Source organism: Astyanax mexicanus, chromosome 1 (assembly GCF_023375975.1).
Source record: "Astyanax mexicanus isolate ESR-SI-001 chromosome 1, AstMex3_surface, whole genome shotgun sequence".
NCBI classification, from domain to species: Eukaryota; Metazoa; Chordata; class Actinopteri; order Characiformes; family Acestrorhamphidae; genus Astyanax; species Astyanax mexicanus.
In genome coordinates this window covers 39157050-39178201 of record NC_064408.1, presented here as the reverse complement: position 1 = coordinate 39178201, position 21152 = coordinate 39157050, and the positions used below count along the sequence as shown (strand labels likewise).

Sequence of the window (21152 nt, the reverse complement as noted above, 5' to 3'; positions counted from 1 at the left end):
TAGGAAAGACCTGCAGAAAAGCAGAGAGAAAAACACTGTAGATGCAAAGCCTCTAAAAGAAAGCAAAGATGAAAACAGCTCTGGAAAAAATTAAGAGACCACTTCAGTTTCTGAATCAGTTTCTCTGATTTTGCTATTCATAGGCATATATTTGAGTAAAATGATCATTGTTGTTTTATTCTATAAACTAAAAAACAACATTTCTCCCAAATTCCAAATTAAAATATTGTCATTTAGAGCATTTATTTGCAGACAATGAGAAAAGGCTGAAATAACAATAAAGGGGCAGAGCTTTCAGCTCTCAAATAATGCAAAGAAAACAAGTTCATATTCATAAAGTTTAAGAGTTCAGAAATCAATATTTGGTGGAATAACCCTGTTTTTAATCACTGTTTTCATGCATCTTGGCATGTTATCCTCCACCAGTCTTACACACTGCTTTTGGATAACTTTGTGCCACTACTGGTGCAAATATTAGATCAGTTCACCTTAGTTTAATGGCTTGTAATCATCCACAGTCCTCTTCATTATATTCCAGAGGTTTTTAATTTGGTAAAATCAAAGAAGCTCGTCATTTTAAAGTTTTTAAAGTCTCTTTTTTTATCCATAATCCACAATCATTATTAATAAAAATAAAGCACTTATATACTTATACACAACATGGTTCTAATGGACATGTCTAGCTGTAAAGTTATGTGAAATAGTTTAGCAATAACCAGAATGGAGTGTTAGAACTATTGATATTCATAACCCTCTAATAGTTTTCTCTCTTCTTTCTTCCCATATCCTAATGCTAATACCCCTGCTGTCTGTTAGATGCTAGTGTGAGTCTATTCATGGTCTGGTGCTGGTGCCTACCTACCGCTGGATCAGGCTCACCAGTGTTAGCCAAAATCCTTTTAGCGTTTTTTTATTTATTTGGTCTTTTTTCTGTTTTCTCTTTCTCAAGTACTGTTCCTACTGTTTTTTTCCCGGTAATGCCTGGTTTGACTTGCCTTTACCTTGCTGTCTCTCCTGCTATAGATATTTGCATTTACATCCAGAATGCAAAATCATTATGCATTATTTTAAAATCAGTACTTGGAAAATTTACACTACTAGATTAATTCCCTGCCCTAAGTAACATCAAACATGACATCAGTGTTTAGAGATAATACAAGATACCTCCTATCTCTACTAGAATCAAATACACATCCCCACCCAAACTACACATCATTTCAACCTAACCAAACCCACAATTCCCAACGAAACAAATGTACCTGTTTAGTAATAACACGCTTAAAACAGATGTAAAAACAATAGGTCCATGTTATGTGTTGTAAAGAACTAAATGAGCCTAAATAAAATAAATAAAATAAAATGTAAGTAAATTAAGATGAAGAAATCCACTTAATGTGCCTCAAAACATTCTTCCCTTTAGATGGAAGTGCATCCAACAATTATTTCTATAGGAAAATATAGCATTTACGTATATGCCAACATGGTTCTAATGGACGTGCCTTGCTGTAAAGTTATTTGTCACAGATCAGCAACAACCAGAATTTACTCAAAAATGACTCTTCAGAATTTTATTCATATTTATAACCCTCTTTATTTCTTTCTTGTTTTCTTCTTTTTTCTTCTCTTTCCCCTTATTTTCTAAGCTACTCCCCCTGCTGTCTGCTACCTGGTTGTGCTGCTGGATCAGGCTCTTTCTTCTTGGTAAACTCACAAGTGTTAGCCTAAAACCCTTTTAACATTTTTGTTTTTCCTTCCTTTCTGTTTTCTCTTTTCCATGTCCTGTTTTCTACAGTTTTTTCTACTGTTATATCTCTACCCTGCAAACTAATACCCCATTATTTCAAAACCAATACACTTATCTCCAAAACAGCAACTTTACAGGAGAGAGAAAAAAACCTTGTAAACGTTTAATGGAAGTCAATGTAAAAAAAATATATTTCAGGTCATTTTGAAGAGTTTCTATTGGTCCGTTCATCATGAAATCTTGGCATAGTGTGAGGGACAGTTTGTTTGTTCAAATTATGTAGTAAACTAAAAATCGACAAAAATGGAGATAAGTGTTTTTCATTGGACAGCGACGAAATAGTCATTGATGTACTCCCTGCCCCCAGTAATCGATTAGTAATGACATCAATGTTTAGAGGTGGTATGATATGACTTAATGAAAAGAAAGAGATACCTCCCAACCCTACAAGAACCAAATAGACATCCCATTCCAAACAACACAACATCTTAACCCAATGCATCCCAACTCACGCCAGCAATGCATTCCAACCCAGTCAGCGCATTCCAAACCAACCAACATATCCCATCCCATCCCACCAGTGCATTCCAACCCAATCATTGCATTCCAACTCAGCCAACACCATCCCAATCCTAGCATATTTTATAATGGTCCAGTACTACTACTAACACACTTTTTAACACTCCTCAAATCAGTGGAGCTCACACAGAATTCACTCTCTTTCAAACGCAGACAAAAACGGCCCTCTATCCCTGCTGTTGGCTCATCATCGATTAACTAGGTCAGTGTATGCTGGTGCTTCCATTAATGTTGGCTTGACATTTAACTCTTGCCTGTGTGTGTGTGTGTCAGTGTGTGTGTGTGTCAGTGTGTGTGTGTTTGGTTATCTGACTCATAGTGTTTGTTTAGAGCTCTATATAGAGTAGATAGTGGAGTAGTGCTGCACTAATGGCCTGCAGTGATTCTCTCAGCGGTGACTGAAGTCCAACCGCGACTGGCTGTGAAAGATCAGACACTCTGTCAGCCGTCAATAGCTTTAGCAGCACCATAAAGTGGCTCAATACGGCACTCTGGGCACAGAGGATGTTCTGCTTAGAGATGCTCCATTACAGCAACAGAAGGATAATCCACACTCATCTATTCTACCCTGTTTTCAAATCTATAGTTCTGTGCAAAATCACATTGGTAATTTTCACTCTTTAGCACTGGAGCGATGAGGCTAGTTTATCTAACAAGCAGTAAAAGCTTGTAACCTACCAATTAGCATGAGGCTAATACAAATAACAAACAATGAAAGCTAATGCCTTATTAATTAGCACTGGAGCTACAAGAATAAAAGATAAGATAACTTATATCTAGCCATATAGCTTGAATTGTGGATGAGATTACGGTAATAGTAAATGCGTTTTTACAGTTAGGTCGAGGTGATTAGGTGTAAGCTGCAATAGAGTAGCTGCAGCTTGTATCACTAAAAGCAGAAATATGAAGTGAAAAGACTAAAATAAAACATTGTAACATCTACATTTTCATGAGTTTGTAGAGATTTATAGACGTTATTACCTGAATAATGCTGAACCAGCTGCTGCAGTGTTTCAAACTGGGCACGAGTGGTGATATAATACCCACCACTGTCCAGCTTACGGATCTTATAGTGCTTCACATGGTCACCTTTAACATCATCCCAGTCCCGGATAGAGAGGGAGAAGGCACCTGCACATGAGACACACACACACACACACACACACACTTAAATACTGTAAGTAAATCGTACACGTGACTGTTTCATAGGCAGTTGTAACTAAACCCTTGGCTCTGTACTGTATTTAAAAAAAATGTTCTGTCTCTGTTTGCACTTCAAGCATAGTCTTAGTATGACTGGTTATGGTAATGCTTAGTTAAATTACAAGAGATTTAGGAGAAAAAACACAAATCATAGGCTTAATATGACTGGTTTTGGTTTGCACCTAGAAAAGTTTTACTTTTATTTTTTATTTCTTTTTATTCTTATCCTTTTCTATTTCTTATAGAATCAGTGTGTGAGAGAAATCAGTCTGTTAAGTTAGCTTTATATGATTTTGTCAAATAAAACTCTAGTTTTCAAGCCATTTTTCATTTTTGACTTTTCTTTAAAATTGTATTTTTAAATCTCGTCTCTTCTCGTTCTCATGAACCCAGAATCGTGTCTTGTCTCGTCATATTAGTGGCTCGTCACACCCCTAGCCGTAGGTGTTTTGGGGCATATGAAGAGATACTATGGGATCACTATTTTGGACCTACAGCTCTGGAAAAATGAAGAGACCACTTCAGTTTCTGAATAAGTTTCTCTGATTTTGCTATGTATAGGTATATGTTTGAGTTAAATGAATATTGTTGTTTTATTCTATAAACAACTGACAACATTTCTCCCAAATTCCAAATAAATATATTGTCATTTAGAGCATTTATTTGCAGAAAATGAGAAATGGCTGAAATAAAAAAAGATACAGAGCTTTCAGATCTCAAATAAAGAAAGAAAACAAGTTCATATTCATAAAGTTTTTAGAGTTTATAAATCAATATTTGGTGGAAAACCGTGGTTTTTAATCACAGTTTTCAGGCATCTTGGCATGTTCTCCTCCACCAGTCTAACACACTGCTTTTGGATAACTTTATGCCACTCCTGGTTTTTCCAGGTTTTCCATTTGGTAAAATCAAAGAAATTCATAATTTTTAAGTGGTCTCATATTTTTTTCCAGAGCTGTATATTGGGGTCTTCAGGTGTCTATGAAGATATACACGGCTTGGAAACACCTTGTATAAGTTGTGAGCGAGGTTGAAAACTGGCCAGTGTGCTCATGGCAAGTCATTGTGAATTATTAAGAGTTTGATGTTGAGTGGAAGTTGAAGTTGTGCCTGAAGTTGTGTGGGCAGTTAACATCTCTCGATTCACAGCATCATTTGTCTACTGGAAATTTATCTTAGAAGACGTTATGAAAAACACAGTGCAGTGGGTGAAAGTAATTGTGACTGGTGGAGTCTCTCTAGAACTGTCTTTGCACACAGTCAAGCAACTCTGTTTTGGAGGGGCAGCGCTGTATTATTTAGCTTCTCTTAGACATGGCAAAAATCATGGGACACAATACTTTTTACTGTCCTGTGATATTTGGCATAATAGTGTAAGGACATATGGAGGTATATGGGGCATTTTGGGATATGTTGTGATGTTTTGGACAGTCTCCATCTTGAAAATAGGTAAATAGATGACAGGGCTGCAGCAAATTCACCAGCTAATCTCACCTTTAGTGGTTTCACTCTCACGGATTAGGTAGGTGCCTCGCAGATTTCCCACAGTCAGCAGCTGCCTCTCAGCATCTTTCCGGCCCAGTTTACCGAAGTACCAACTGCAGACAGCAGAGGGAGACGGTTGTATTCTGGTTGTGTGATGAACATTACCCTCTTTTTTGAGTAGGATGTACTATGGATCATGTAGATAGAATAATACGTAACATAAAACTACTGTAAAGATAGTATATGTTTAAGATGTTAACAAACTGATGTTTATATGCAGAAGGAATAATGTTGGGATTTTAAGATCTTGGGGATGTTTTGGATAACTATTAAAATTAATACTCTCAAGGTTAGGATGCTTTCAATGTATCACTAGTGTGCATTACAAATGCATAAGAACATGTGTCACTGTGAAATCAATAGTCTGTAGGTTGAAACTGTAGTTAATGAGTATCAGAGAGTTACAGCTACGCAACTCTCCCAGCAGTGACATCACGCCCCCACCCTGTTGCCACGGCAATAGCATCAACACAGCTGGTTTGTTTCATTGTGTGGCAAGAAACATGCAGGGATGTATAAACACACACACACACACACACACACACAGACTGCTTACTCCTCTGCCTGGATGGAGTCGACAGGAGCAACGTAATTACTGGGAATGTATCCAGTTCCTCCAGTGGTGAGCGAACGAGCGTCCCACCAGTCGCCCTCACTGAAAGATAGAGAGAGAGAGAGAAAAGTATTGTCAATACCAAAAATATCATATCAAATATAATTTTATCAGCACCAAAATGAAGCTTTCATTTCACTGATGTTTTACTGTTACATCTGAGACAGATATAAAGCCACGGAAAGAGTGAAAAAAGAAAAGTACAAAAAGGTAAAAAGGGAAAAAATGAAAAAACAAACAAACATGAGAAAAACTTAAGTAATATAAGTAATGCATAAATAATATAAGAGTAACAATAAATGGGTGGGGTGTGAGTAGGCAAGTCCATCTGGCACTGAGATTTTATGGCCAACAGGGGGAAGCAGAGAGCCACAGAAAAGTTAAATAAATGCAGACCAAGGATAGATATATATATAGACAGAGAGAGAGAAAGAGAGAGAAAAAAAGAAAGAGAGAGAGAGACTTACGTGCTGTTAATAATCTGAAACTTCTCTCCTTTCTGGAAGCTCAGATCATCTTCTGTCCGAGCCTCATAATCATACAGTGCTACAAATAGGGTAACACCTGAGAGAGAGAGAGAGAGAGAGAGAGAGAGAGAGCAACAAATTACCAGAAGACCTACAAAACTAATGTAGATAACAATTAATACCCTATTTGTTTACACTGGAACTAGAAGGGTAATAAAAACATTATTAGAAGCTTAAGGCTCATTAAGCTAATGTGGCTAACATGTAATGAAAAGTGTATACTTCATTAATTCGTTAATGTATAAAGCCAGTGTAAAACTACAAATACACCAAACACCTTTCTGAGCTAGGGCTTTGGGTGAATGTAATCTAAAGTATAAGCACTAAGGGGAAAAATAAGTCTTTTTTTGGTCAGTGGATGATTTCAGTTGTATTACATTCTCCTTCAGACCTGTAATTTAGTGCCTGTTGAAGTAATCATGGAAACGGACACACGACACACACGCAAGCTGCGCCAAAACACACGGCCAGATCTTAAAACCCTATGTGTGTGTGTGTGTTAATGTATTAAGGTTTGGATGGGAATAAAGTTCCATTATTTTAAAGAGCTCATATCATGGAAACCTAAACATTCCTCGCTGTTTTAAAGTAGTTCAGCCAATAGGTGGGGCTAAACAATCAGCCAACAAGAGTTTACTACCGTCCCTCCATTCGTTTAATAGTTTTTTACTGCTCATTCACCTGACAAATTCAGATTAATTTCACTACATTCATTCTACAGCCAATTTAGCTAACAAAAGTTTAGCTCCACCCATTCAACCTACCGCAGTTTACCCCAGCCCATTCACAGCCTAAAACATTTCAGCCACAAAACATTCATCATATTCTAAAAGGAAAATAAATGTTGAAAAATAGTGTAAAAATAAATTTTGTTAAATCAGTATGAAACATTTCTTCTGGATTTTGCAGTAATATTCCTAAGCTTTATGAACTGAGCTTTGGTGATATACATGTACTGTTATCAGGTCAATAAAGCAGCATAAAACAAACTGTTTAAATGACTAAACTGCATACAAACAAGGTAATATTTTTCATATAAGTTAGTAAATATAAACATAAAAGCGAATAAGGTATAAAAAGAAATACAATAAAAATGTGCATAAATAAATAAATAAATAAATAAATAAATAAACCATCATCATTATTATTAGAACTAAACATGCAGATCAGTGACTGTAATTTAGTCCTGTCACTCTGACCTCCTGACCTCAGCTCATACTCAGACCGACAGCACAAACAGACCACAGCGGCAGTGTAAAACATGCCGTGTGTGTGTGTGTGTGTGTTGCGGGTATATGTGTGTGTGAACATGTGAGTAGGAGGAAATTAAAGTGCTGCACTACAGGTCCGGATTATTCAGGTCAGAGATAATCTCGCACTTCTCAGGGGTCAGTGAGGGCAGTAATACACACAAACATATACAGACATAGTCGTGAAGAGACAGTAAAGGGTGTTAAAGGTGATAAACACTGCAAGCTAAATCTTCACTATCAAAATGAAAACACTGCAAACACCAACAAGAGACTCAAAAGAGGCTCTGGGATGGTTACACCAGTGCGCAAGTTCTAATAGTAGGTTAGTTGTAACATTTACTAAATTCAAATGTATGAATTACTAAATAAAAACATGTTGCACCACACAAACTAGTATAGAGTAGCTACTGAATATTTACTCTGAGCATTAGTGATCTGTAACTAAACCAATAGAAAACAGTAAATGGCTTGCTTGGAGCTTAGAGCTGGATGATAAAATCACTTTCGCTGCCGGCTTTTAGGATACAGGCTAATTCTGATAATACAAGATAACCCAAATATACGTACATATATGTGAAATAATAATGCTAATAATATATCAGACATAAACTATACACTAGTTAAGAGATGACTTATTAACTTGTGGTGCAGCCAGATTTAGTAAAAGGATAGTCTGAAACTAACTTGTAGTAACTAAGGATTTAGTAGACATTACACACAAACTTAAGAAGGAACTTAAGCAAAATTGGTGCAACCTAGCTGCTTCCTGAATCTGCTCGCGGCCAGAGTTGCCAGGTTTGCGGTTTTCCCACCAAACTGGGCTTGTTTGAAAATCCAGTCGCGCTTTAAAAATTAAAGAGTGTTGAGGTCTGTTTTTTTGGACTACTTTTAAAAATTACAATGGCCATAAAAAAACAAAAAAGGTGGCTGTTGCCTTGGATGTTACATGAACATGGTGGGGCAAACACGTACACTAAAATCAATCTTCCTTAAGAACCAGGAGAACACAATAACATAAAGGAGAGAGAGAGACAGTGAAATCACAATGTAACCAGAAATTCAAAGAGGAGAGAAAAGAGTTCAGGAGGGGCAAGAACAGAAAGTTTTTTTGATAATTATGTTGCTATTAAATGTTGACTGGGATATAAGATTGTTATAAAATAACTAATAAAATGAAACTCACTTTGGGCTGGATAGTTTGTTGGACCTGGAAACCCTGCTCCCTCTCTGCCCTGCTGCTCACAGTGCTAGTGCTCTACTACTAACAATGCTAACATTGTAGCAGTACTAGCTGTTTTAGTTTAGGTAGCCCATTAATAGCATGCAGCTAGCCTATTTGTCTTCATATGTGGCTTAACTAGTTAGCTAGCTAGCCTATTACTAGTTACACTGCTAGCTTAGCACTGTTAATTACTACGGCTCATTAGTTACATTGCTGACTAATTATGACTCTACTTATTAGATACACTGTTAGCTTAGGCCTTTTGGACTCATCTTTAGTTAGTTAGCCTTTAGTTAGCTTTAGTTACAAGTCCAATTAAGCCTTTAGTTACTAACACTTAACACTAATCTGGCATAAATATTTAGCAAGTAGTTAGCCTAACACTGTTAGTTAATAAAGGATTTAGCTTAATAGTTAGCTACATTGCTAAAGTAGAAATCTCTTCATTTATTAGTTAAGGCAGACATTTAATCATTGGCACTGCTACTTTACTAGCTAGTTTATCTTTTTAGTTAATAGAAACAAGCCTCTCTATCCACAGTGTGTAGGTGTGTATGTATGCATGTGTGTTTACCTGTTCCACCTCTCGTGCGCAGTGTTCCGGTGTGTGTACTGACTCCTCCGAACACAGTGACACCCTGAGCACCTCCTGCTTGATGGAAGTTGTTGTAGTTGGGGATGGCGCTGACCGTGATCTGTTGTGGGTCATTAAAGCGCACACACACCGGCCCGGTGCCACACTGCCCACCATCAGACTCCACCAGCTTAGAGTCCTTGTCTTTACACTGTGCACACCCCATCCTTTACTGCGAGAGAGAGAGAGAGAGAGAGAGAGAGAGAGAGAGAGAATACTTAATTATTAGTATTAGTAATGGTATATTTGTTCACTCTCCTGGACCAACACTGCAGTGCTCAGTGCTGCACCAAAGCCACACTGCTGTTAAACACAAAGCACAGTAATGAGATGAGAGAATCAGTACCACATTCATTATATCAACAAAACTTTGGCTCTTAGTCTTTCAAGAACTGTACTGATTTTATACTAATGAACATTACTAATGAACACTGTGATATCATATAGAAGTGTTGTAATGATACTGTACAAATTGAATTAAACATGTAAAACCTTTGGAATATAATCAAGAGGAAGATGGATGATCAAAAGTCATCAAAGCAAGCTGAACTGCTTAATTTTTGCACCAGGGGTGACAACATTATTCAAAAGCAGTGTGTAAGACTGGTGGAGGAGAATATGCCAAGATGAATGAAAACTGTAATTAAAAACCAGGGTTATTCCACCAAATATTGATTTATTGATTAAACTCTTAAAACTTTATGAATATAAGTATGTGATTTTTTTGCATTGTTTAAGATTTGAAAGCTCTGCATCTTTTTTGTTATTTCAGCCATTTCTCATTTTCTGCAAATTAATGCTTTAAATGACAATATTTTTATTTGGAATTTGGGAGAAATGTTGTCTGTAGTTTATAGAATAAAACAACAATGTTTATTTTACTCAAACATAAAACTATAAAAAGCAAAATCAGATAAACTGATTTCCAGAGCTGTAGGTCTTATATTAGAAATGCAGTTGAATAATTTTATATTATTTTAAAAGAATCATTTTGGATCTGAAGTACCATGATAATATCATATTGTGGCTGACATACTGTTATAAAACTGTAACTCCAAACACACACAGTGTGTGTGAGCTCATTTGGGCAAACTGTGATCCGTAAGGACAGGAACACCCAGCAGCTGAGGAGCAGAGGGGAGTGTGTGTGTGTGTGTGTGTGTGTGTGTGTAATCTCTGTCTGGCTGTCAGTCTCTAAAGCAGCTGAATGGTGTAATCTGATTCACTAGCTGGCAGAGAGAGAGAGGAAGTGTGTGTGTGTGTGTGTGTGTGTGTGTGTGTGTGTGTGTGTGTGTGTGTGTGTGTGTGTGTGTGTGTGTGAGAGAAAGTAAGTAAGTGAGTGAGAGTGTGTGTTTTCCGGTGCTGTTTATCAGGATGCTGTGATGGCCTGCTGTGGCGTCCGGCAGAAAAATAATTGCCGCCGGCAACCACAAAACTCCACAGCAACCACTAAATGCCATGGCAGGGGCAAAAATGCAGCCACTAGACGCGCACACACACACACACACACACACACACACACACACACACACACACACACTGTCCTCAACTCCATTGCAAAGCTGTGAGTTGCTTTTGGGATGAGACTCATCTCTGCAATGACATACTGCTGAGAGTCAGCACACACACACACACCATGACAGATGGCATCAACCCTCAGCTTGTCCATCAATCAAAAATATGAAGGGCGTTTTGATTGTGTCAAATTTATTCAACATCAGAGAGAGAGAGAGAGAGAGTAAAAATGAGAAACAGAGAGGAGAAATGACGAGAAAGAGAGACAGAAAGAAAGCTTTGAAGAAATAGAGAAGAAGATGCGAGAGGTAAAATTAGATTAAAAATCTATTGAGGGACGTGTGTGTGCTGATCTTTTGATTATGTAATTCTGTTTTTGATTCTGTGGTGCTGACCTCACTGGGGTCAAAGGTCAGACTTGCATGAGACACTGGCCCCCTCCAAAGACACAACATCATCATGTGACATCATCACTGACCTTCAGCTACTGCTGCAGCTGCCTATAGGATTATAAATTGCTTGTAGGGGACTGTAATGAGTAGTGGTAAAAGTATAATAGTGTTAATGTTTCTAGTCATCAGGCAGTATTTACTTAGCAAAGCAGAAAATAATATAATTGGGGGTGTCAATGTTAAAGCGTTAACGCGCGCTGTTAATTTGTAATCAGCAACGTGTTACTATTTTAACACAAGTTAATTAAGGCACCAAGTTTGACCATTACTTCCGCTGTAATCTGCCCCGCCCCCGCCCAACACACTGATTAGTTTTCTGTCTGAATGACTAAATGGCGGCGCTCTTACAGTGAAAAGCAGTAACACTCCGCTTCAGACTTTTAGTTTTGACCTGGTCAGAAATGTCTCTCTCTCTCTTACTCATACACGCACCCACGCGCGCGCACGCACACTCTCTCACACACACACACACACACACACACACACAGACCCGCACTCCTGCACTGCCCTGCTCCTCATCTCTGAGATTTTTTACTCATCGAATTAAGTTTGAATTCAGAAATCCTCACAACCAATTTATCATGCCTTCTTTATTCCAGCACCCTATGTTGATTTTATCTCCCCTCAAACATACAACTATATACTAGTATTTTAATTGCCACCACTAATATACATTTAATTGCATTTTATATTTCTTACATTCATTCTTTTATTTACATTTAAATATTCACTATAATAATTTACGTCTGCAGAAAAACAAATGCGATTAATCATAGTTAATTACAGAATTGTAGTGATTAATTGGATTAAATTTTTTAATCGATTGACACCACAAATATATATATATATATATATATATTTTTTTTCTCCTTTACTAAATTACATATGCTGACTGGCTCATTCTGGCAACTTAGTTCTGATTGGTTGTTATTCTAGCAATCAAGCACTGATTGGCTGCCATTCTGACTACTAAGGTTGACCCTTATTTTGAATATATCACCAATTTTTGACAATTGATTAGTTTTTAGCTTATTTGAACAAACAACATTCATCAACATACATGCTGAATGTATCAATAAAAATTCTCCAATATAACCTGAAATAAACTCTTTTAACATTGACTTTCATTTAAAGTTAAGAAGGTCTTATCTCTCTTCAGTGAAGTTGCTGTTCTGGAGATACATGGTTTTCATTTAACACTGCTCATGAACGTCTTCTATTTGTAAAAAAAAAGCTGGCAGACGGTTCGTATAAAGTTTTGGGTTATTAATTGGGCACGGCAAGACAAATACTATAACATTTTACAGTGTTTTCTCTAGGATTCCATTCAGCAGTGATTGTAGTAGTGGATCCACACTGGCAGAGAGTGAAATAAAACATTCAACATTATTTATTATGTTATTATTTATGCAGTTTTCAAGTTTTCATAAAAAGCCCTGCAGAAACTGTGATTTCATGACAATTTAAAAAATGTCTGCAAAACAGAAACACTGTACTGCAACCTGAGCTTATCTACTTAGTTTATGGTATAATATAACTACCACTAATGGAATTTATTTATTATTGTGGTTTCTGCTCTTCTTAAGTATTATCCTTCTTCTTATTATTCTCCCCCATTTTTTTATCCAGTTAACTAAGCATCTAAACTAAGTCCTAAGCGATAAACCTATAAAGCTTTCAGAAACACTTCAGACATCCAACTGCGTTGCTAGGAAACCAGACAGCTCCAGACGCACTGTGATGTGTGTGTGTGTGTGTGTGTGTGTGTGTGTTTGCAGCTCTCCATAGCCAAGCTGAGATAAAACTCCATTCATTGCAATACATTATTACACTGTGTGTGTGTGGTCTTTTATCCATGGCTCCTGCCCTGTGTAGTAACAGGCATTTTGTAAACAACTCTAGCATTTTAATTAGCCTGCTTAGCTTTTGAGCCTAGATCATTAATAATTTTTATGACACAAAGAAAAAAAAGTTATGGGGTAAAATATGTTGGACTAAAACATGGTAATTCAGCATTGTTTGCTATTAGTTAAGACCACTATAGCTAAAAAAGTTGAAATAACTTACTAATGACATGCTATGGTAATTTAGCACTATTAGCTATTATTTAAAACTGCTATAGCTAACAACAGCATGATAACTTTAGGAATCTATCAGCCAGTCATCAGGTTTGGTTAATGCTACTGTAAAAAGGCTTAAATTAACATTTATACCCTGTTCTATATTGTCTCTTCTAAAGAAATGCTTCTTGGCATTTTGGAGATGCATTTAACAATATCTCCTATAAAAAGTTAACAATATTTTGTTCTGACAGCATCAATATATAAAACACATTTATGTGTCAGTAACGTTTGTGGCTGTTCTATAATGCTCCGTTCATACACACACACACACACACACACACTTTTATCATATTGGCTTCACAGGTCAAGTAATGCTGCTTGGGAAGTGCTGGTGGAGGATGACAGGAACCAAAAAAAAACCCATGATTCCACTCAGTCTGCTACAAACAAAGACCACATTAGTCAGACTGGAGAAACCCACGGATTAAGTCATGTCAGATCACCGATGAGGTACATTAACCACCAACCGCATGTACATATATATCTACCAACCACTTACCAGCCTGACTGACTAAATAACATCAGCTCAGCATACAAAACATCCAACAACCATCTTCCAGTCTAACTGGTGTGCAAAAGAATTCATACACCTTGAACTCTTTCACATTTTGTCACTTTAAATTAATTTTATTGAGATTATTAGTGATATACCAACACAAAGTAGCGAATAATTGTGAAGTGAAATGAAAATGATGACATGGTTTTCAAATTTTTAGATAAAAGATCTAAGAAGTGTGACATGCAAAAATATTCAGCCCCTCTATATCAATACTTACTAGAGCCAGTTTTTGGGGTATATTACTACCAACTTTGTGCATCTAGAGACTGAGATTTTTGTCCATTCTTCTTTGCAAAATAGCGAACTACACAATTTGTAGTTTTAGTGTGGACAGATTCTCCAACCTGGTCTGTGGATTTCTGCAGCTCCTCCAGAGTTACTCAGACTAATGCTCTCCTTGCTTGATATGACAGTTTGGGTGGATGGCCATGTCTTGGTCAGTTGTAGGTAGGTTTGCAGTTGTAGAATACTTTTTCTCATTTTTGGATGATGGATTAAACAGTGCTTATTGGGATGTTCAAAGTTCAGGATGTTATTATAACATAACCCTGCTTTAAAATTCTCAACAACTTTATTTCTGACCTGTCAGGTGAGTTCCTTGGCAATTGTTGGTAGAGGATTTTATTTAGGGATTTCAGAGTAAAGGGAGCTGAATGTTATAATTTTAAGATTTTTATTTAATTTAAATTGTATGTTGGCCTATCACAAATCTAAAAAGAAAATACGTTTGTTGTTGTAAAGTATGAATACTTTTGCAAGCCACTGTATATGTTTAAAACATCCACCAACCATCAACCAGTCTGACTGACTAAATAACATTAACTATTTGTTCAAAATAACCACCAACCATCTACCAGTCTGACTAATTAACTAACATTACCTCAAAGCACATGTATATGACCACCAAATATTTACTAGTCTGACTGTCTAAATGATGTCATTCATTGTGCAAAAACACAACCAGAAGGTCACAGGCTTCTTTAAATGAAAAAAAAAACAAAAAAAAAAACTCCACCTACAGCAGCCCATTTCTTCAGCAGGCTCACTTAATTAACATGGATAATTCTGGAATGAGTTTGGCCTCGCTGACTCATAAAACTGCTGAAGTTAAAAATAACTGTGGCAGATTATTTGAGATTAACACAGCAGGGCCGCTGTGAGGAAAAGCAAAATTAAGCATTAAAATAGATATTTTATTTTCTCTAACACTGAACAACACAAACAAGATCTGTAGTATACATTTAATTATTTAGCAGTTCAGATACTCAGTGCAGACTGGTTGACACTACTGTTACTAGGTGTTGATTAGTTGGCAATGCAGCTACTAAATAATTCTAAGCATTTCTGTTACTGAGAACTGACTGGTTGCAATTACTGCTACTGAATACTAACTGACTCATCTTACTGCTTATAAGTACTAACTAACTGATATTGCTGCTACTTAGTGCTGACTGGATTGCATTACTTCTTCTGAGTACTGATCTGGAGGTTAAAGGTATTAAAAATCTAATAGCACTATTAACGTGTTTAATGATGTTTTGTCTAATGGAATGGAGTGCATGTTTGAGTGCAAAATATATAAACTGTTTATAAATTAGAATTTTAGGACATCCCTATGACATGTTCCAATAAAATGTTGTCAGGTTGCTGTACCCTTTTTACTGCACGACTTGTTGTCTTGTAATTGGGACAGAGGGCATGCAAATAAATTCAATGAGGTTGTGCCCAGTAAGTGGCAAAAAAACAGAATGAGTGGCAGCGTTAGCATTCTGTTTGAATTCAGTAAAAAAAACACAAAATAAGAAGGAGCTGTTGTGTGACTGACTGTAGAAACAGGTTTAAAAATCAGTGCAGAAAGCTCAACAAGTGAGAAGCTTTATAATTGCTGCAATTTAAAGAAATGTCTATGTAATCAGGCTTTGCTTAGTGCAGTGGTTCTCAATTCTGGTTCTGGAGTAGCACTGCTCCACAAGTTTTAGAGATTATACTAATTACAGCACACCTGATCCAATTAATGAACTAACTGACGAGCTTTCGCTGAGGTAATCTGGTGTTTAACAGATATATACAAATGTCAGAAAACCTGATTTCTTGCCAGATAGTGATGGCAGAGTGCGGATGCAGATAGAGGAACTACAGGGCACATGGTCAAGGATATAATTGAACTTTAACACTGAAACAACCAGGCCCATCTTTTTGCTCACACAGCACCTTGATTGCTCACTTGCTATGTACACAGTGCTAGCTCAGTTCTGTACATGATCATCGACAGTGGTGTAAAAAGTACGAACATCAAGCAGTTTGAAGGGTCTGGCAATAGACTTTGTGTTAGGAATGACCCAGCTCTAAAGCATCAGAAGCAATGTGGATTTTTCCCAATGCAGATTTTATGGCCAATTTTCCAGTGAGTGAAATGTTCCAACAGTAAAAGTGCAGTTCATGTAAGTTCCACTACTACACTGCATGTAATAAACAGATGGTGCTGCAATCCATCACTTCATTCTTAAGTATAACTCTGTGTTCTTCGTACAATATAGCAGAATAATATATTTTAAACTTAGACAGTGGAGAGGGAATAACAGATTAAATTAAAATATATATATAAAAATTGACTATTTTTTATAGGGGTGGGCGATATGGCTGTAAAATAATATCACAATATTTCATGCTGTTTTCGCGATAACAAAACTCTTGGCGATATGACAAAACACTGAATTCAAGAAATAGTTTCAAGAATACACTATTGCAATGAAATGAAAATTTATTTTTATTATTGCATATGATATGATATGGCACCCCCCTAACTGAGATATGAAAAATACAATATTTTTTTCAGGGGTGCGTGATATGGCACCATATTTCAGGGTATAATATCGTTCACGATCTTCAAAATGTTGGTGATATTATTGTGTACGATGTGATATGGCACACCGCTAGTGGGTGTAGCTACACATTATACTGAGACCAGCCTGAGTTTCAGGCTGTGGGTTTATATGTGAGAGACAGTGCAGCCACTGATTCCACAATGTAAAGTGAGAGTTAAAAAAAATATTAAATTAGAAAATAAACTTTTATGGATAATCAGCAAGAAACGTTTTGCTCCCAGACAGACCACTTATCTATAACATTAAATCTACTTTAACTTCCAGCTACACTAAATAATATTATAAAATAGAATAAAGCTATCTGTTCCCCTTAAGTAAAACACTGAAAGCAAACATTATACTACTTAGCATGCTAATACTAGCCAATTACTGATTATGCTATGCCATGCATTAACTCAGAGTTATATATAAGTATATTTCATTTTCAAAAATAAAATTGATACAAAATAAATAAATAAAATGCATATACAATATTTTATTAATTTTAATATTTATCAGTCATGACTCCACATTGCTGCCTGAAGGGAAGCTTCCCTAATCAGCACTTTCGAGTGCTGTTAATTAAAGCTGACCGATTCGCTGCAAACACAGCTACAAAGCCATCAGCTTGTATGCACAAAAATCACCTAAACACCACCCAGCACTGTGGAAATTACTCAGTAAAATGTCTACAGCCTACCATTTTTGGAGTGCACAGATTTCAATTAGAATATGAGTGCACCAACAGTGCACCACCACTCCTGTCTCTACCTACTTTTATACTTTCATTAATAGTTGCTGCTGTAATACTCTATTCTACTACAGCACAGTTTATTCTTAGTAAGTGCTGTGTTCACGTTTGAAAAACTGAATACATGTCATTGCATTTTACACACCTCTGCACCATATTCTGACCACAAACATGTTCAGAAAGTACTGTCTGCACTGTACTGTTCTGTTTGTTAATCGTCTAATGTGTGCAGTATTTACTGTATTGTGTTCTAGTCTTAAGTTTGCACGTCTGCAGATTTAGTTTATATCTTATTGTTTGTTCCATGTTGCACTGAGGACTTCTCATGATTTTTCTTTTATCGCGATATATGAGTTTTCATGATAATCACGTTGAAAAAAACTACAATAACATTGTGAATAACAGACAGCTTAAACTGCATTATCCATGTGAAGCTACAGAGGGAGCACTTCATGCTGCAGACATAATGAGGCTGGAGGTAGAGTGAGGCAGGGTAAGGTACAGATCCACAGTTATTCCACCCAGCAAACTGCTGCTTATCCTGGGAAAAACAAGTGTAGCCAAGTCAATTGCAGAAAACTCCTCAGAAGTTTGAATTAATTTTAGGTCTTTATTTGATTAATATCGATATCAGGATATCCAACAATACAATAGCAAATCACATTTTTTGCCCGCATTGTATGGCCCTACTTGAGTAAAGTAACTTGCTGTATAAAACATTTCAAATTCTTTATACATTCATTACGTTCACACTTTAGTTTATATGATGGTCTATTATTATATGCGGGTTTGCTAAATACAAATATATTATATGTGGTTTCCTTTGAAGTGCAATGCAGGTAAAACAAGCCGCCAGCATTTTCAGCACGCTGCTGAATGTGTATGTGAGTGTGGTTAAAAAGGGCAGGTTCTTAGTCCAGTGTGGTCACGATCCTTGGCGGCAGCAGCTTGGTGCAAACAGAGGTTATGCACACAGCCAGCAGACGGGCTACTCAGAAAAACATACAGACACTACACTAAACTACAAAAAACTTCATTACCACTCAGTACAATGAGAAATAATAACCAGCATTCATTTTTTGTACAAGGATCATTTTGGTAGTTTAATTAGGCAGTTGTAAAAAGTTTACTAATACATGCAGTAGGAGCCAAAACATTAAGACTTTAGTTTTGCATTGTGTGTGTGTATATAAATAGTTAATTAACTTGATAAGAAATGTATATATGTGTATATTGCCGTTAAACAGTAATAAGTTGTCGTAAGTGCTTTTGTACTGTTTATAAGAACCAAATTATTTACATTAAGACCCAAATTGTTCACATTTACACCATTTGTTAATATGCAGAAAATAGGTGTACTGTCGCTTTAAGAGAGACGGCACTGGGGCTCTGGAGCTGCGATTTTTGGATGCTAGTAACAACACAGTTTTCTTACCTTGTTTGCGTTTTAGTACACTATTGCATCACGTGTTTGGAACAACTATGGTTTAAAAGTTTTAATTTACTTTTTATATACAAACACACAATGCAAAACTTAAGTCTTAATGTTTTGGCTCCTACACATGCAATTGAAAAAAAATTGAAAAAATGTGTTTTGCGATAATGCAGTTGGATATTCTGCTATTCTGATTTGATGTTAAATGCGATAAAACAAGATTCCAAAATTGGTTTAAGCTCCCCAAAACACTTGGCTTGGGTGCACTTTTTTCAGTCTAAGAAGTAGTTTGGAGTGTTCATTTACTGTGGGCTCTACATCACTCTACCTCACTCTAACTTGCACCGCCTCACTATGGCTATGTTCACATTATCAGGCTGAAGTGACTCAAATCAGATTTTTTGCTCAATGTGGCTTAGATCAGATTTTTTCATGGCTGTGTGAAGGTGGAAAATCTGAATTTTTTCAGATCAGATTTTTTTTGTCACTTTCATATGTGCATCACGTTACTTACAGATATAGGTCACTGTATCTGTGAATGTAAACTATCGAGATAGCTAAATTTAATCTGAGCAAAAAATCAGAATTGAGCAATGTGGCTTGAAATGTGAACCCTATGTAGGGTGAAGATCTCCCAATGTTGCTGCACATGTATAATACAATTTGGGTATGCTGTCACTCATGATGTTATCACAGCTCTCACAAAATGTTTATCGTGATAACAAAAAAACTGAATATTCACTCTATGCTCATTCTATTGACCCATATTCACCATTTACAGCAACTTCCCCAATTAGTACCATATATGCAGCATAATGCCCAGTATACACCATATGTACAGCATGATCTTCCCAGTGTTTACCCAATATACAGTTTCCCCTAAATTTATATTTTATGGACAGCATTATCCCTAATTTACACTCTGTATACAGCATAATTCTCAATACACACCATCTGTCCAGCATTAGACTCCAATATTTATCATTAAAACCCAGGTACCATCATCACTGTGCAATTTTAAAAAAATATAATTTTTTGGATTGGGACAGTCTTCACACATTTGCAGACCTAAAATTGATCTATAAAGTACTGCATAAATTGGCTGCAGATCCTCTGGCAGACTTTATCAGCCAAAGAAATAGCCTTGAGCGTGTCACCCGAGGATCTGTCAGAGGTGACTGCAACATTCCGTTGCGCAGAAGCACTTTTGGTAAATCGGCCTGGTCTGTAAGGAGTGCAAGCGTGTGGAACTCAGTACCTGAGGAGGTTAAGTTGCTCACAACATATAAGAACTTCACAAAAAAACTGAAAATGTGGCTTATTAATAACTATAGTTGCCAACATTAAAATATAAGCCTGTTGTGTTGTTTTAGTGATATGATAAATCTTTGTTTTTTTTTTTTTGTTTGTTTTTTTTGTGTTATACTGTATGGTAGTTTGTCTTTTTCTTCTTACTCTCTTTTTCTTAAATTGTAATTCTATCTTGTGTCTTTTCTCTTTTAAACTTCTTCTTGCCTTTTTACATCGTGGCCTGGGGACTACAGATGAAAACTAGCCTTCTGGCTAATTCTGGCTTTTTTTAACTATGTATAATCATGTGTTTTATGAAAATGCACTGTCCCCTTCTAAATAAATAAATACAAAATTTATACACTGGCTTATCCCCCATGCACACACTACATTCCGCATTATCCTCCAATATACAACATATATACTGCTGTGTCCCCTATGGACACTCTGCATACTGCAATACCCTCAATACATACCATATGCACACTATATATTGAACTACCCCTTAATATACACTGTGTGCACTATATAATATCATGCAAACCCCATTTGGTAACCTCTGACCCCATGTCATAGTGCGTCATTATCACAAATCACAAATTACATGCACACACACGCTTAAAACACAATGATTAAGTAAGGAAGCACAGCTGTGGGTCATGAGGTCACTATAATCTAGCTGATCTGCTTAACTCACACAAACACACACACACAATTTGATACCATGTGCAGCTACGGATGCTTTGGCTTCCTCTCACTGGTCAAACACATACATCCTAATTCACCTACTACTTTGTCAGAAACACCTTCTCTTTTGTGCTTCCACTCACTGGCCTCTTTATT

At 36.6% G+C, this 21152-nt stretch overlaps 1 protein-coding gene across 4 annotated transcripts in view; it reads right to left on the bottom strand.

Annotated features, from left to right (window-relative positions):
• Positions 1 to 21152, bottom strand: part of fynb (FYN proto-oncogene, Src family tyrosine kinase b) — a 52179-nt gene that overhangs the window by 11084 nt on the left and 19943 nt on the right. For 3 of the 4 annotated variants that reach the window (XM_007259901.3, XM_007259902.3, XM_049477779.1), the window contains exons 2-6: positions 9261 to 9492; positions 6152 to 6248; positions 5628 to 5726; positions 5021 to 5124; positions 3305 to 3454 (exon numbers count right to left, since the gene is read on the bottom strand). In XM_007259901.3, coding sequence (XP_007259963.2) covers positions 3305 to 3454; positions 5021 to 5124; positions 5628 to 5726; positions 6152 to 6248; positions 9261 to 9486 — 676 coding nt within the window. In that variant the 5' untranslated portion in view covers positions 9487 to 9492. The remainder of the gene's footprint in view (positions 1 to 3304; positions 3455 to 5020; positions 5125 to 5627; positions 5727 to 6151; positions 6249 to 9260; positions 9493 to 21152) is intronic. The other variant, XM_022667246.2, reaches the window with a different exon arrangement.